General features: G+C 43.1%; 1 protein-coding gene across 1 annotated transcript; it reads left to right on the top strand.

Annotated features, from left to right (window-relative positions):
- Positions 1 to 74: 74 nt before the first annotated feature.
- LOC132766159 (cystatin-like) lies at positions 75 to 15497 on the top strand. Its single transcript, XM_060760532.2, has 3 exons — positions 75 to 513; positions 2991 to 3119; positions 14180 to 15497. Exons 1-3 carry the CDS (start codon positions 289 to 291, stop codon positions 14267 to 14269), a joined length of 444 nt encoding a protein of 147 aa, XP_060616515.2. The 5' UTR covers positions 75 to 288; the 3' UTR covers positions 14270 to 15497.
- Positions 15498 to 16970: the final 1473 nt, after the last annotated feature.

Here is a 16970-nt window from a genome sequence, read left to right on the forward strand (position 1 = left end):
GCCTCCGGAAATGACATATGATTGAAGTACCAATTCTCCAGTGGGCGTGGCCACTCATCAAGGGGGCGTGGCCTCCCATCCTCCCCTGATCCATTCGAGTCTATTTTATTGTGGCTTCCTTGTTTTGTTTTGTTTGTTTTCCTGCCGGCCTCTTTCGATTGGTCACGGTTCCCAAGAGCCCGGACACCGCCAGGACCGCGATTGGCTGGCTTGGCCCGAGGGGGCGTGGCTTGGGGGTTTATATACCCCGTCCCAGCGCGCGCCGCTTCACTCGCCCTCAGACCGGCCATGGCGCAGCTTTGGGGACAGAGCCTTGCTTTCCTCTCCTGGGCGCTGCTTCTGTTGGGAGCAGTGGCGGTTTCCCAGCCGGGCTTCGTCGGAGGATGGCGGGACCGCTCCGTCTCCGATCCCGATGTGCTGAAAGCGGCAGCCTTCGCCGCCCAAGCCTACAACAAGGCCAGCAACAGCCGCGTGTATTTCAAGGCGGAGCGCATCCTGGAGGCCAAGAGCCAGGTGGGGCCCTCGAGGGCATCTAGGCTGACCCCCCAAAAAGTGGTGGAATTGCTTTGGGTCTTATCATTGTTATGATCTTAGCATATAAAAATGCAATATTATTTAATAATGCCATGATTATAGCATAGTGACGAGATCTAAAGCATTTGTTATTGTTGTTGGGGTGGTCTCTCCTGCCCTTTTCTTCCTTTTTGGTGTTGGTGAACTACAACTCCCAAAACTCAAAAGCAGTCCCCCAACCCCACCAGTATTCAGTGTTGGCCATGTAGGTAGCGTGCCAAGTTTGGCCCAATTCCATCGTTGGTGGGGTTCAGAGTGCTCTTTGATTGTAGGTGAACTATAAATCCCAGCAACTACGACTCCCAAAGGTCAAGGTCTATTTTCCCCAAACGTCACCAATGTTCACATTTGGGGTTCAGAGTGCTCTTTGGTTGTAGGTGAACTATAAATCCCGGCAACTACGACTCCCAAAGGTCAAGGTCTATTTTCCCAAAACTCCACCAGTGTTCACATTTGGATATATTGAGTATCCGTGCCAAGATTGGTCCAGATCCATCATTGTTGGGGTCCACAGTGCTCTCTGGATATAGGTGGACTACAACTCCAAAATTCAAGGTCAGTGCTGACCAAACCCTTTCCATTATTTTCTGTTGGTCATGGGATTTTTTTGTGTCAAGATGGTTCAATTCCATCATCAGTGGAGTTCAAAGTGCTCTTTGATTGTAGGTGAACTATACATCCCAGCAATTACAACTCCCAAATATCAAGGTCTATTTTCCCCAAACACCACCAGTGTTCACATCTGGGCATATTGAGTATTTGTGCCAAGTTTGGTCTAGACCCATCATTGTTTGAGTCCACAGTGCTCTCTGGATATAGATGAACTACAACTCCAAAACTCAAGATCAGTGCCCACTAAACTCTTCCAGTATTTTTTGTTGGTTATGGGAGTTCTGTGGGTTGAATTTGGTTCAATTCCATGGTCAGAATGCTCTTTGAGTGTATTTGAACTATAAATCCCAGCAACTACAACTTCCAAATGACAAAATCAACCCCCCCCCCCCAATACCACCTCCCCAATACCACAAAAGTGTTCAAATTTGGTTGTATTTTGTTTATTTATTTACCGTCATTCTCAACCCAAGGGTGACTCAGGGCGGTTTGGGTATGTGTGCCAAATTTGGTCCAGTGAATGAAAATACACCCTGCATATCAGATATTTACATTACGATTCACAACAGTCGCAAAGTTACAGTTGTGAAGTAGCAATGAAAATAATTAGATGGTTGGGGGTCATCACAACAGGAGGAACTGTATTAAGGGGTCAAGGCGTTAGATTGAAAAACGCTGGTTTAGTGTCTAGATCCAGGGAAGCCATGCTCTATTGTGTCTTGGTCAGACCACACCTGGAATCACACTGTGTCCCATTCTGGGTACCACAATTGAAGGGAGATGTTGACAAGCTGGAATGTGTCCAGAGGAGAACAACACAAATCTGGAGAACAAGCCCTATGAGGAGTGGCTTAAAGATCTGGGCATGTTTAGCCTGAAGAAGAGAAGGCTGAGAGGAGACATGATAGCCATGTATGAGAGGAAGTCATAGGGAGGAGGGAGCAAGCTTGTTTTCTGCTGCCCTGGAGACTTGGATGTGGAACAATAGCTTCAAACTACAAGAAAGGCGATTCCACCTGAAGATGAGGAAGAACTTCCTGACTGTGAGAGCTGTTCAGCTGTGGAACTCTCTGCCCTGGGGAGTAGTGGAGGCTTTTCAACAGAGGCTGGGTAGTCATCTGTCGGGAGTGCTTTGAATGCAATTTTCCTCCTTATTGACAGAATGGGGTTGGACTAGATGGCCCACGAGGTCTCTTCCAAGTCTATGATTCTATGGAATCAGCCTCAGTGGAGACCCCTTTCTGCCCTGATAATAACTCTTCCAGGAGTGAATTTCCCTTCTAGGGCTAGGTTTCCTCTCCCTTCCTGTTGTCTCTCCCCCCCCCCCCCCCCTGTTCTTAACTATGAGTCATTTTGTAAATCAGATGTTTGTTGGGGACCGGATGTCACTCATCCATATCCTGTAGTCCTTCCTTCAATCTAGAGACATTGTATTCCCATTGATGCATAATCGCATTGGCCTTTTAAGCTGCTGCATCACACTGTTGACTCACGTTCCGCTTGTAATCCCTTTCATTATGTTGGCTCATATTCAGTTTGCGGACACGTTCCAACTAGTCAATCTTGAACTGGACACAGGATCATTCCAGGTGAGCCCTGACATATAAGAGTCCAACGATGACTTCTTTCCGTTGCATCACACTCTTGACACCTCTTGACCTCGTGGTCCATTTCATGCTTCTCTGTTGAAGTTTGGGGTTGTAGGCACCTTGAGGCAGGGAAGTAGTTCTGCCCTTCGTTTTGCAAAACGTTAAGCGAAGTAACGGCATTAATATCCTTTTGTCTCTCTTTTTTTCTTCTCCAAGGTTGTGGCAGGAACGAAATACTCCCTGACCGTGGAAATGGTGAGCACAGCGTGTGAAAAGAAAGGCGGGTCCGATCTGGAGAACGTTGACCTGGATCACTGCAAGATGGCTCCCGAGGGAGAGCAGCAGGTGAGAGAGAAGAGTCTCTGGACATTTCTAGTCCTTGCAAATCCGCTCTGGGTTTTAGCCCGAACTCTAGGGATCCCAGTAAACTCATATTTCAGAGGCAAGAACTAGAAAAAACACTTCTGAATATTCTATCCAAAGAGAACTCCAATCTAAAGACCCAAAGGGCATCAGATCCAATCTAATTGTAGATGCTAAGCAGGGTCAGCCCTGGTTAGGACTTGGATGGGAGACTGTATTCTGGAGGAAGTTACTGACCAGACCATTTAGGAGTATTCTTGGCCTAAGAAAAAACATGAAATTATTCTCTTTAGAACCAATCTAGTATTGGAAGCTAAGCAGGCTCAGCTTATGGTCGGCTTTTAGATGGGAGACTGGCAACAAATAATAATAATAATAATAATAATAATAATAATAATAATAATCTTATTATTTATATGCTGGTCGCTTCTGTATATAAATAAGCGACCAGCATATACATAATAAGATTATTATTATTATTATTATTATTATTTGTTGCCAGTCTCCCATCTAAAAGCCGACCATAGCTGAGCCTGCTTAGCTTCCAATACTAGATTGGTTCTAAAGAGAATAATTTCATAATAATTTAATAATAATAATAATTTAATAATAATAATAATAATAATAATAATAATAAGTTAATAATAATTTTATGGTTGCCCTGACATGACAAATAAAATCTTATTATTTATTATTATTAGGGGACTCGGGGCAGCAAACATGAGGCCAAGCTCAAAGATACAATACAGCAAATTAAAGTGCAAAATACAACAACAAAATTTACATCACAATAAAGTACATACAGTGGCAAAATAAAGTAAACAAAGCAAACTAGCATTATAGAAACAAATATACGGTAGGCTTTATTCTAAAAGAAGGACATGGCAAAACCACCTCTGAGTATTTCTAGCCTAAGTAAACACTGGGGCAGTGTGTTAAAACGCTGAGCTGTTAAACTTGCCAACCCGAAAGGTTGAAGGTTCGAATCCAGGGAGCGGTGTGAGCTCCCGCTGTCAGCCCCAGCTTCTGCCAACCTAGCAATTCGAAAACATACGAATGTGAGTAGATCAATTGCTCTGGTGGGAAGGTAACAGCGCTCCATGCAGTCATGCTGGCCACATGACCTTGGAGGTGTCTATGGACAACACCAGCTCTTCATCTTAGAAATGGAGATGAGAACCACAGCCCAGAGTCAGACACGACTAGACTTAATGTCAAGGGGAAAATCTTTACCTAAGTAAAATCCTGGTCAGTACCCTAAAGGCACCAACCAGATCTTACCTGATCTTGGAAGCTAAGCAGAATTGGCCTTGGATAGCACTTGCACGAGAGATTGTCAAGGGGATGTTTTGAAATAAGAAACTGGCAAAGTCATCTCTGAGTATCCTTTACCTAAAAAAAATCCTATACAATTGATGGGAGGGGGGAATCCATAGGCAACTTGCAAGGAAAATTAAGATTATTTTAAGGGGAATTTGGTTTAGCAACTTCTTCACAGTTTGCGATAAAATCCGTATTATGATCCAACATGGAACCCAGGAGGTTGCTATTGGATGTGGTGCAGCAGGCTAAACCGCTCAGCTGCTGAACTTGCTGACCGAAAGGTCGGCTGTTTGAATCCGGCGAGCAGGGTGAGCTTCTGCTGTTAGGCCCAGTTTCTGCCAACCTAGCAGTTCAGAAACATGCAAATGTGAGTAGATCAATAGGTATGGCTTCAGCGGGAAGGTAACGGCACTCCATGCAGTCATGCCGGCCACATGACCTTGGAGGTGTCTACAGACAACTCTGGCTCTTCGGCTTAGTAATGGAGATCAACACTACCCCCAGAGTCAGACACAACTGGACTTAATGTCAAGGGTAAACCTTTACCTTTACTTCAAAATATTATTTATTTATTTACGATATTTATATCCTGCCCTCTCTCACCCCGAAGGGGACTCAGAGCGGCTTACAATTATATGTACATACAATATATTGTATTATTAGCATAGCACAATATTCGTATTATATATCACTATATTGTACTGTACCACTATACTGCAATATTATTAGTAATATGGCATGTAATATAAAATATATAATTATTATATTGTATTATTATTAGTATTATATTGCATTACAGTATAATATTATGATCAATATTATATGTACATATACAATATATTATAATTTAATTTATTATTTATTTATTTACTTTATTTGTATACCGCTCTTCTCAGCCCTCAGGCAACTCAGAGCGGTTTACAACAATTTAGGTAATTATTAGAATAGCACAATATTAGTATTATATATTACTGTATTGTACTATACCACTATACTGCAATATTATTAGAAATATTACATGTAATATAAAATATGTAATAATTATTATATTGTATTATTATTAGTATTATATTGGATTACATTATATTATTATCAATATTATATGTGTATACAATATATTATATTATTAGCACAGCACAATATTCTTATTGTATCTTACTATATTGTACTATACCACTATATTGCAATATTATATAATAATTATATTATATTATTATATATTGTATTACAATATTATGACCAATATTATGTTGTTGCTCATTCGTTCAGTCGTCTCCGACTCTTTGTGACCTCATGGACCAGTCCATGCCAGAGCTCCCTGTCGGCTGTTACCACCCCCAGCTCCCTCAAGGTCAGTCCAGTCACTTCAAGGATGCCATCCATCCATCTTGCCCTTGGTCGGCCCCTCTTCCTTTTGCCTTCCACTTTCCCCAGCATAATTGTCTTCTCTAGGCTTTCCTGTCTCCTCATGATGTGGCCAAAGTACTTCAACTTTGTCTCTAGTATCTTTCCCTCCAGTGAGCAGCCGGGCTTTATTTCCTGGAGGATGGACTGGTTGGATCTTCTTGCAGTCCAAGGCACTCTCAGCACTTTCCTCCAACACCAGAGCTCAAAAGCATCTATCTTCCTTCGCTCAGCCTTCCCTAAGGTCCAGCTCTCACATCCGTAGGTTACTACAGGGAATACCATGGCTTTGACTAGGCGGATCTTTGTTGCCAGTCTGATGTCTCTACTCTTTATTATTTTATCGAGACTGGACATTGCTCTCCTCCCAAGAAGTAAGCGTCTTCTGATTTCCTGGCCACAGTCTGCATCTGCAGTAATCTTTGCACCTAGAAATACAAAGTCTGTCACAGCCTCCACGGTTTCTCCCTCTATTTTCCAGTTGTCAATCATTCTTGTTGCCATAATCTTGGTTTTTTTGACGTTTAGCTGCAACCCGGCTTTTGCGCTTTCTTCTTTCACCTTGATTAGAAGGCTCCTCAGCTCCTCCTCGCTTTTGGCCATCAGAGTGGTGTCATCTGCATATCTGAGGTTGTTAATGTTTCTTACAGCCATTTTCACCCCAGCTTTGCATTCATCAAGCCCCGCACATCCTCGCATGGTGTGTTCTGCATACAAGTTAAAAAGGTTGGGTGAGAGGATGCAGCCTTGCCGTACGCCTTTCCCAATCTTGAACCAGTCTGTTGTTCCGTGGTCAGTTCTGACTGTGGCTACTTGGTCCTTATACAGATTCCTCAGGAGAGAGACAAGGTGGCTTGGGATGCCCATCCCACTAAGAACTTGCCACAATTTATTATGATCCACACAGTCAAAGGCTTTAGAATAGTCAATGAAGCAGAAGTAGATGTTTTTCTGAAACTCCCTGCCTTTCTCCATTATCCAGCGGATATTGGCAATCTGGTCTCTCGTTCCTCTGCCTTTTCTAAACCCAGCTTGAACATCTGGCAACTCTCGCTCCATGTGTTGCTGGAGTCTTCCTTGCAGGATCTTGAGCATTACCTTACTGGCATGAGACAATATTATATGTGCATACAATATATTATAATTATCTGCATAGCATAATATAATAGCATAGTATAATAGCATAATATTAGTATTACAGATTACTGTATTCTACTGTACCATTATACTGAAATATTATTACACGTAATATATAATATACAATTATAAAATACATTTTATTCTCTGGCTGAGGCCATTTTCTGGGCTTTTGTGGCTAGGATCCAAAGGAGATCAGTCTTCGAACTCAACTCCCATAAAAAAGCCCTAAGTTTTGGCCACTCTATCTGTTTACAAGACGTGGCGTTCCCTTTTGCCCACTATATACATGGAGAAGGAAGTTGACCTTACTAAATTAAATGTATTCAGGATTTACCAATGAATCGGCCCACCCAGTTCGGTTCTGCCTTTGCACACAACTTGGAGTCTACCTGTGTTTGTTTTGGATTGCGAATCCCATCATCTTTGACCTTGCTGGGTGGGGTTCGTGGGAGACACAGCACCTGATGGAGACTTCCATTGTAGTGGAGTGCTGAATCTCGTTGGGTTTATTGTCCAAGCCAGTGAGATCACAAAGGACCAATCCGTCACCTGGCAACAGCCTCTGTGATACAGATTGACTTAGAGATAAATATACATAGCAAAGGTAAAGGTTTCCCCTTGACATTAAGTCCAGTCATGTCCGACTCTGGGGGTGGTGGTGCTCATTATTTCCAAGCCGAAGAGACGGTGTTATCCGTAGACACCTCCAAGATAATATGGCCAGCATGACTGCATGGAGCACAGTTACCTTCCTGCAGAAATGGTACCTATTGATCTACTCACATTTGAATCATAGAGTTGGAAGAGACCTCATGGGCCATCCAGTCCAACCCCCTGCCTAGAAGCTTGAATATTGCATTCAAAGCACCCTGACAGATGACCATCCAGCCTCTGTTTAAAAGTTTCCAAAGAAGGAGCCTCCACCACACTCCGGGGCAGAGAGTTCCACTGCTGAACAGCTCTCACAGTCAGGAAGTTCTTCCTAATGTTCAGATGGAATCTCCTTTCTTGTAGTTTGAATGTTTTTGAACTGCTAGATTGGCAGGAGCTGGGGCTAACAGCAGGAGCTCACCCTGCTCCCTGGATTCGAACCACCAACCTTTCAGTCAGCAAGTTCAGCATCTCAGCACTTTAACCTGCTGTTAAAGTGCTGAGGCGGGGCCTCCTATTAGATATACACACACGCATATAATATTTGCATGTTCTCCAAGAGGAGAATATAGACGTGATCTCTGACTAATACACCTCTGTGACTCTGAGGTACGTGGCTGGTGGGCGTTGTTCCAAAATGTGGCATGCCAAGGGCACACCTGTTTATTTTATTTTACAAAGGACCTGTCTTTAACAGTCCCGGCCGTTTCCTCCTGTAAACCTTTTAACATTTACACTGGATCACATAAAATAACAAGACTTATCAGAGTTGATGAGGCGTAAAATAGGCCCTTGATTTTATTTTATTTTTATTTTATTTTTGGTTTACGTGGCACGAACTTGCAACTTAGAAATGCCAAGTTGGCACGTGTTAGGCAGGTGTTTTGCAGGTGAGTCCTCCTTTATAGGCCAGAAAAAATTATTTGTTGCATAATACCTAAATTAGTCTTGGCAAGGATATATTGAGATGCTCCTTCCCACCTTGAAAGGCGAGTCATGATAGAGCAGGCCTGGGCCAACTCAAGAGTCTAAGAGGGAAAAGGAAAGGGCCTGAAGCTGTTAGGAATTGTGGGAGTTGAAGTCCAAAACACCCGGAGGGCCCAAGTTGGCCCATGCCTGTGATAGAGGCAGTTCAGGAACACCTGGCTAATGAATTCATTGAGGACCCAAACAACTGACACCCAGTCAGCCTGACATAAATAGCAGGAAAGATTCTGGAGCAGATCATTAAGGAGGCGGGCTGCAATTACTTAGGAGGGAATGCCATACTATGAAAGCAAGTCATGCCAGATGAACCTTAGAGTGTTCCCTCGCTACTTCGTGGTTCGCTTTTAGCGGACTCGCTGTTTCGCGGGTTTTTGCTTCCCACTTTGTTATTATTTATTCGTTCAGTCACTTCCGACTCTTTGTGACCTCCTAGACCAGTCCACGCTAGAGCTCCCTGTTGGCCTTGGTCACCCCCAGCTCCAGGCCTGTAGCGAGGGGGTGGTTTTAGGGGTTCAACCCCCCCCCCCCGAAATGTTTCAGATTTTTTTTTAAAAAACTGGTTTACCCATGAATTTTAACTGGTTAATCAAATCCCCATGCTAAGTCTATGAGATGCAAAAAAATTAAGAGTCTCTCCAGAACTGTAAGCATTATCTCAAGCAAATATTGACAATTTATTCACACTGTCATTACTTGCAGAAATAGCCGATGTAGTGAAGCAACCAAGTTGGGTGTGTGTGTGTTGAATGCTCTCATTAAGGAGGCCAGACTTGGTGGAGGTGGTTGACAGGGGTGGAGCTGCAGGCTGTTGAAGGTTGCTCTGCCCCCTGCTGTGCTCTTTGCTTCAGCGTGAGCTAGGAGGCAGGTTTCAACCCCACCCCCAAAATATTCAACAACCCTCCCCCCCCAAAAAAATGTCAACCCTCTCCGAAATTTTTTTCTGGCTCTGCCCAGCTCCTTCAAGGTCAAGCCAGTCACTTCAAGGATGCCATCCATTCATCTTGCCCTTGGTCGGCCCCTCTTCCATTTTCCTTCCATTTTCGCCAGCATCACTGTCTTCTCTAAGCTTTCCTGTCTTCTCATGATGTGGCCAAAGTACTTCAACTTTGTCTCTAGTATCCTTCCCTCCAATGAGCAGTCGGGCTTTATTTCTTGAAGGATGGACTGGTTGGATCTTCTCGCTGTCCAAGGCACTCTCAGAACTTTCCTCCAGCACCACAGCTCAAAAACGTCTCTCTTCCTTTGCTCAGCCTTTCCTATAGTCCTCCTCTCACATCCGTAGGTGACCACAGGGAATACCATTGCTTTGACTATGCGGACTTTCGTTGCCAGTGTGATGTCTCTACTCTTCACTATTTTATCAAGATTGGTCATTGCTCTCCTCCCAAGAAGTAAGCGTCTTCTGATTTCCTGGCTGCAGTCTGTGTCTGCAGTAATCTTTGTGCCTAGAAATACAAAGTCTGTCACGGCCTCCACGTTTTCTCCCTTTATTTCCCAGTTGCCAATCATTCTTGTTGCCATAATCTTGGTTTTTTATGTTTATCTGCAATCCAGCTTTTGCGCTTTCTTCTTTCATCTTGGTTAGAAGGCTCCTCAGCTCCTCCTCACTTTTGGCCATCAGAGTGGTGTCATCTGCATATCTGAGGTTGTGAATGTTTCTTCCAGCAATTTTCACCCCAGTTTTGCATTCATCAAGCCCCGCACATCGCATACAAGTTGAATAGATTGGGGGAGAGTACAACCCTGCCGTACGCCTTTCCCAATCTTGAACCAGTCTGTTGTTCCAGTGTCAGTTCTGACTGTTGCTACGTGGTCTTTATACAGATTCCTCAGGAGAGAGACAAGGTGGCTTGGGATGCCCATCCCACCAAGAACTTGCCACAATTTATTATGATCCACACAGTCAATGGCTTTAGAATAGTCAATGAAACAGAAATAGATGTTTTTCTGAAACTCCCTGCCTTTCTCCATTATCCAGCGGATATTGGCAATCTGATCTCTCGTTCCTCTGCCTTTTCTAAACCCAGCTGGAACGTCTAGCAACTCTCGCTCCATGTGTTTCTGGAGTCTTCCTTGCAGGATCTTGAGCATTACCTTACTGGCATGAGAAATAAGGGCCACTGTACGGAAGTTTGAGAAGTCTTTAGCATTTCCCTTTTTTGGTATGGGGATATAAGTTGATTATTTTCCAGTCTGATGGCCATTCTTGTGTTTTCCATATTTGCTGGCATATGGCATGCATCACCTTGACAGCATCCTCTTTCAAGATTTTAAACAGTTCAGCTGGGATCCCATCGTCTCCTGATGCCTTGTTGTTAGCAATGCTTCTTAAGGCCCATTCAACCTCACTCCTCAGGATGTCTGTTTCTAATTCACTCACGACACCGTCAAAACTATCCTCAATATTATTATCCTTATTCATATCTTCTGTATGGTCTCGCACCTTTTCTTGATATCTTCAGCTTCTGTTAGGTCCTTGCCATCTTTGCTCAACCTGGATTACCCAAAAACAAGTCATGCCAGATGAACCTTACTGTTTTTTGTGATAGCGTTACAGGATTGGTAGATAACAGGAATGCTATACATGCATGCAGCATATCTCAATCTCAGTAAAACCTTTGATATGAAGTTCATGGTTTCAAGCATGTGGACAATTTCAACAGAAAGGAAGAAACCATGAAAATGAACAAAAATATCTGGCTACCGGTATTTAAAAAATCTAAAATTATAACAGTAAATAAAGAACAACATTAAAACACAGGGGAACTGCAGACAAGAAACAATCAGGGACAGCTAATCACCTCTCAACAAAGGATTCTCCAGGCAGTAACAAGCCACACCTTGAAACTGTCAGGCTATCAAATGCTAATCAAGGTGGCCAAGTGAAACATTCACACCTACCTCCAACAGTTAAGAGTTTTTTCTCCCACCCTGGACAGATATATAAATCCCATTTACCTAATTTCCAACAGACCTAACAAACTCTTGAAGATGGCTGCCATAGATGCAGGTGAAACGTCAGGAGAGAATGCTTCTAGAACATGGCCATACAGCCCAAAAAACCTACAACAACTCAGTGATTCCGACCATGAAACCCTTCAACAATACAAAAATGTATTTATTTTCTCCATTAAAAGCAATCACAGGAGCTGAGGATGTCAAGGAGCTCATTGTCAGCCAGCTATCCAATGCTACAGCAAACAAGGCAAACACAATCTTAGCCTGCATTGATGGAAACAGTTTCAAATTGAGGGAAGTAATAGTCTCAGTATATTCTGAGCTGTTCAAGCCTCGGTATTGAATAGCCCGGGCATGGGTAAACTTTGGCCCTCTAGGTGTTTTGGACTCTAACTCCCACAATTCCAAACAGCTGGTAGTTTGCCCATGCCTGGAATATCCCCATCCAATTTTCATGTTGGAAATTTAGTGGGATACAGCCATCCGGAGGAGAATGTCCAACCAGTCAAAGTCATGGTACATTGGAAAATATTTAACTTTGCTTTGCATTCCAATTAGCCTACGCAGATGTAACTTCCCTGCCTTGTTTTTCTAGTGATCTAAATATTTGGAGCAAGGTGTGACGTGTCTTGAGATGACTTATGTGTTGACGCAAGAACCCCAAAACTGGTTTCGCATGCTTGAGGAACTTAAACCCAGTTTTCCAACCAAGCAGTACATACACACACATACACATATAAGGCAACACTTCTTCCCGAAGTTGTGGCTTAAGCAGGTGTTCCTTTTGTGCTCCAGCTTGTGAACAGCACACAAGTTTTGTATTTTTTTTCCTCCTTATAAAGTGTTAAACTCTTGTGTGCTATTATCTATATTTGAGTTACATTAATTGCATTGTTTATTTTGCCTATTGCTTGTTGTTTTTATTGATGTGTTGTTGGGCTTGGCCTCATGTAAACCGCTCCGAGTCCCTTGGGGAGATGGTGGCGGGGTATAAATAAAGTTGTTGTTATTATTATTATTATTATTATTATTATTATTCCCAAGATTCAAAGTTTTTGGGAAACCAGATCCTTATCACTAACTACCAGGGTTGAATGAAAAGTAATGCCTCCGCCTTCGTAACTCCTCAATAGATAACAGTACTGGTATGCAGCAGGTACTGGCTTGTTCAGTAGACTCTCCTCTACAGTTCCATTTTGGCAGGAAACCTTAGCATTGAACGGTTGTGTTGTTAAAGTGCGAAGTATGGAACCCTGCGCGGACAGTCAGTCAATGCGACTTAAGCAATGTGCAGTCATTGAATTCTTGACAGCAGAAGGTGTCACCCCGAAGGAGATTCATCAGAGAATGCAAGCTGTTTATGGTGATTGTGTTGATGTGAGTACTGTGCGTCATTGGGCGAGTAAGTTTAAAGATGTTGAGGTGGGAACATCTGACTTGAGTGACAAACAAAGAGTTGGACATGCTGTGACAGCGACCACAGAGTTTCACAAGCAAAAGGTTGACAGATTGATTCAGGATGATCATCGTATCACTCAGAGAGAAATTTCAAGCATAATCGGCATTTCACAAGAACGTGTGGGTCACATTATTGCTTTGCTTGGCTATTGGAAGATCTGTGCACGATGGGTACCCAGGATGTGGATGCCTGAAATGAACTTCAGAGACTGGATCTCATCACTGTACGGCATCCTCCATACAGTCCATATTTAGCACCGTCTGACTTCCATCTGTTCCCAAAAATGAAAGAAGATCTGCGGGGACATCATTATGCTTCTAATGAAGACGTTGAGAAAACTGTGAAATGCTGGTTGCGGAAAAAGAGTGTCAACTTCTTCCGTGACAGCTTCAGAAAACTTGTATTTATTATTATTTATTTACAGTATTTATATACCGCCTTTCTCACCCCTGTGGGGACTCAAATCGCTTCTTGGCCTTTTGGCTAAGATCAAGTATAGTGTAGAAATGTATCCAATTGTCTGGTGATTATGTGGTAAAGTGAATAGTGGTCGTTAAAGAGCACAGTCTAAGGATTATTTCTGCGTTTGATTTATTAAAGTATTCCCATCCAAACCCAAGTAACGAAGGTGGAGGCATTACTTTTCATTCAACCCTCGTAGAACACAATTTTCATATTTTTCCCCTTTATAAAGTGTTCTCAAGATTCAAAGTTTTTGAGAAGCCAGATTCCTATTATTAACTATTTCTAAACCAAAGATTGCTCCCCTGTTTTATGATAATAACTAGCATGTATACCATGCATGGGCAAAGTTTGGCCCTTGAGGTGTTTTGGACTCCAACTCCCACAATTCCTAACAGCTTAAGCGGCTGAGGGGGGAAAGGAAGGGGCCCGAGGCTGTTAGGAATTGTGGGAGTTGGAGTCCAAAACACCTCGAGGGCCAAACTTTGCCTATGCTTGGTATACACCAACTTTAAGTAGTCACCAAGGTGTTTTGACTCCAAAAGCCACTTTGACCTCCATTAACTGGGAATTTTGAGCAAAGCAAATACAAGTAATTGATTTATTGGCTATATTCTAAGCATCCGGGCTGTGTTTCCTCTTGTCTCCCTTTTCACAGAAGCAAGTCTGCATCTTCCAGGTCTGGAGCCGTTCTTGGCTGAAGGATACGCAGTTGCTGCACATGAGTTGCTCAGAGATGACTTCCTAAGGGAATGCCCAAGACGGATGGACGGACCGGCTCCAACCCGCTACAACAATCACTGCTTAGTGTAGTTTAGGAGGAGAGGTTGCCTTCTGCAGACAAGCAAACGCGCTCTTGCACTCCTTTGTGCAGAACAGAATCAGGGGAAGGAATCCTGCTTTACCTCATTGGTTTAAATACTCGGCTGTGCCACTAAATTGTATCCCATTCATCTGTGCTTAAAATTGCAATTTCCCAGGAATTTCCCATTATGCACCGGCACAGATATTACAAGTGGAACGGAATGCTTCTCCATAAAATTATGGAAGTAGTCCTGAAGTTATCCAATATTGGGCTATGCCATTGAATTGCATCCAATTCATTCAATGTTTACATTGCATTTTTCCCAGAATCTTCAAATTATGCCTAATGGTTCCATGCTTCTCCATAAATTTCCATGTCATACTCCCACCCCAGGAGGAAATGCATAACGGTAGGGAGAAAATAAGTAATTCAAATTCATATATATATATATAGAGAGAGAGAGAGAGAGAGAGCTCAATCAGGTAGCTCAGAGGAGAAGGTAAGTCCTTATATGGCTGGCAATTCTCCCTTCTCTTCCCCACAAAGCCAAGGATAGTTGCATTTGCATCCTCTGAATTGGAAAACTTTGGGGGAGCAAGTGGGATGGGTGCAAAACCTATAAAATAGCCCTCTGTGACCCATCCTTAAAAAAAAAAGGAAATATTGGCTGCTCTTAAATGTATACATGTATGTCAGACACTAGAGTTAAAATCGAGCTCGCAACAACGAAACACTGGAGACAAGTGTTTTAATCCTTTTTTCCACAATCCTAAAAAGACAGTTCTAAAGTTTTCCCGCTCCAGCATCCTGTGTATAACATCTCAACTCCCATCCGCCCCCTAGTGGCCAGGCACAATGCCCACAGTCTGTGAACTACAGTTTCAATTTCCCTCACAAAACAATGTCTTAGCTAATCTTCCTTCCCCGACTGTACCCAGCCTCCCTCCTACCTCCCTTCTATATGGCACAGAACGAAAGCTGCCAGACCCAGGCGTATATGGTGATCATGACACATGTCCCTAGTACGATCATGCTGTAAAATTTGCATGGGAGTGGAGGGGATCTGCAACCAAGATCCCCCATTTTGATTTTTTTTTCTTTCACGCGACTCCTCCGTATCTTCTTTGATTTGTCTGTCTTTTCTTGCAAATAAAGGGATTTTTTGTTCCTCCTTTTGGTGTGCTGGCTCTTTGAAAAGTCTTAAGGGAACCAGTATGGCTTCAAAAGTATGATTATTGGCGGAATCACTGGGTTATTGTAGGTTTTTTGGGGGCTATATGGCCATGTTCTAGAGGCATTCTCTCCTGACGTTTCGCCTGCATCTATGGCAAGCATCCTCAGAGGAAGTGAGGTCACTACCTCACTACCTCTGAGTATGCTTGCCATAGATGCAGGTGAAACGTCATAAGAGAATGCTTCTAGAACATGGCCGTATAGCCTGAAAAAACCTACAACAACCCATTATTATTATTATTTGATTGTTGCCTCGTAGTAGCTCACTTTGCCAGTAGTTAACGCTATGTATGAAGATGTTTGTTCCTGGGTTATAAATGTCATTTCCTCATTGGTTTTGTCATAAAAGCATAGGGAAACTGTATTAAACTGCAAAGAAACCCATTGTTTTTGTGGGAGGGACATCCAGCAGCACCTTTTGCTCTATAGTTTTTCAATTAATATCTCATTTTTGTTTATTCATTCAGTCTGTTGCTTCTGACTCTTCATGGCCTCCTGGACCAGCCCACACCAGAGCTCCCTGTCAGCCATCACCTCCCTCAGCTCCTTCAGATTCAAGCCAGTCCGTTCAAGGATACCATCCATCCATCTTGCCCTTGGTCGGCCCTCTTCCTCCTTTTTCCTTCCATTTTCCACAACATTATTGTCTTCTCCAAGATTTCCTGTCTTCTCATTATGTGGCCAAAGTACTTAATCTTTGCTCTAATATCCAGCTCTGTTTGACACAAGTCTGCCCATGTAAAGCAGGTGAGCCTAGCACTGAATGAAACATGCAGAATAATCACAGGATGTCTTAAACCTACACCTGTTGATAAACTACAAGTTGAATGGCATGCCCCCCCCCCCCGATGTGTGACAGGAAGTTGCTGCCAACTGTGAGAGAAATAAGTTTGAACACTGAAAGCCGCCCACTACATTGCTACCAGCCTCCTCCCAGTAGACTCAAATCCAGGAAAAGCTTTATGAGAACTACCACTCCTCTTGGCGTCCCTCCAGCAAGGGTCTCCCTCTGGGCAGCTAGACCAGGAAATCCCAACTGGATGCCCCCCCCCCCCACACACACACACAAAGGTCTTCCTCCAGGGGCAAACCAAGAATGGGCAACTTGGAAGTCCCTGAACAGACTCAGAGGTGGAGGGGGCAGATCAAAAGACAACCTGGCAAAATGGCACTCCCTAGAACAATCCCACACCTTATGTGATTGTGGAGCAGAACAGACAACTCTGCTTCTGTATGCTTGTCCACTATGCCCTGCCTCATGTACAGAGGAAGAATTCTTGGAGGCTACAGACAGTACTGTCGCTGTTGCCTGTTTTTGGTCAAAAGAGATTGAGCCGCTTGTGCTCCTTCTATTTTTATCAGTTTTTAAACTAATTTTTGCAATGCTTTTGATATTAAATAAATAAATAAA

This window comes from Anolis sagrei, chromosome 2, assembly GCF_037176765.1.
Source record: "Anolis sagrei isolate rAnoSag1 chromosome 2, rAnoSag1.mat, whole genome shotgun sequence".
NCBI lineage: Eukaryota > Metazoa > Chordata > Lepidosauria > Squamata > Dactyloidae > Anolis > Anolis sagrei.

What these genes read in the sequence shown, in the direction of transcription:
- LOC132766159 (XM_060760532.2), top strand. Translation starts at nt 289, where the DNA reads ATGGCGCAGCTTTGGGGACAGAGCCTTGCTTTCCTCTCCTGGGCGCTG. An exon ending in TCCTGGAGGCCAAGAGCCAG is followed by an intron (nt 514 to 2,990) that starts GTGGGGCCCTCG and finishes TTCTTCTCCAAG; the next exon opens with GTTGTGGCAGGAACGAAATA. An exon ending in CTCCCGAGGGAGAGCAGCAG is followed by an intron (nt 3,120 to 14,179) that starts GTGAGAGAGAAG and finishes CCCTTTTCACAG; the next exon opens with AAGCAAGTCTGCATCTTCCA.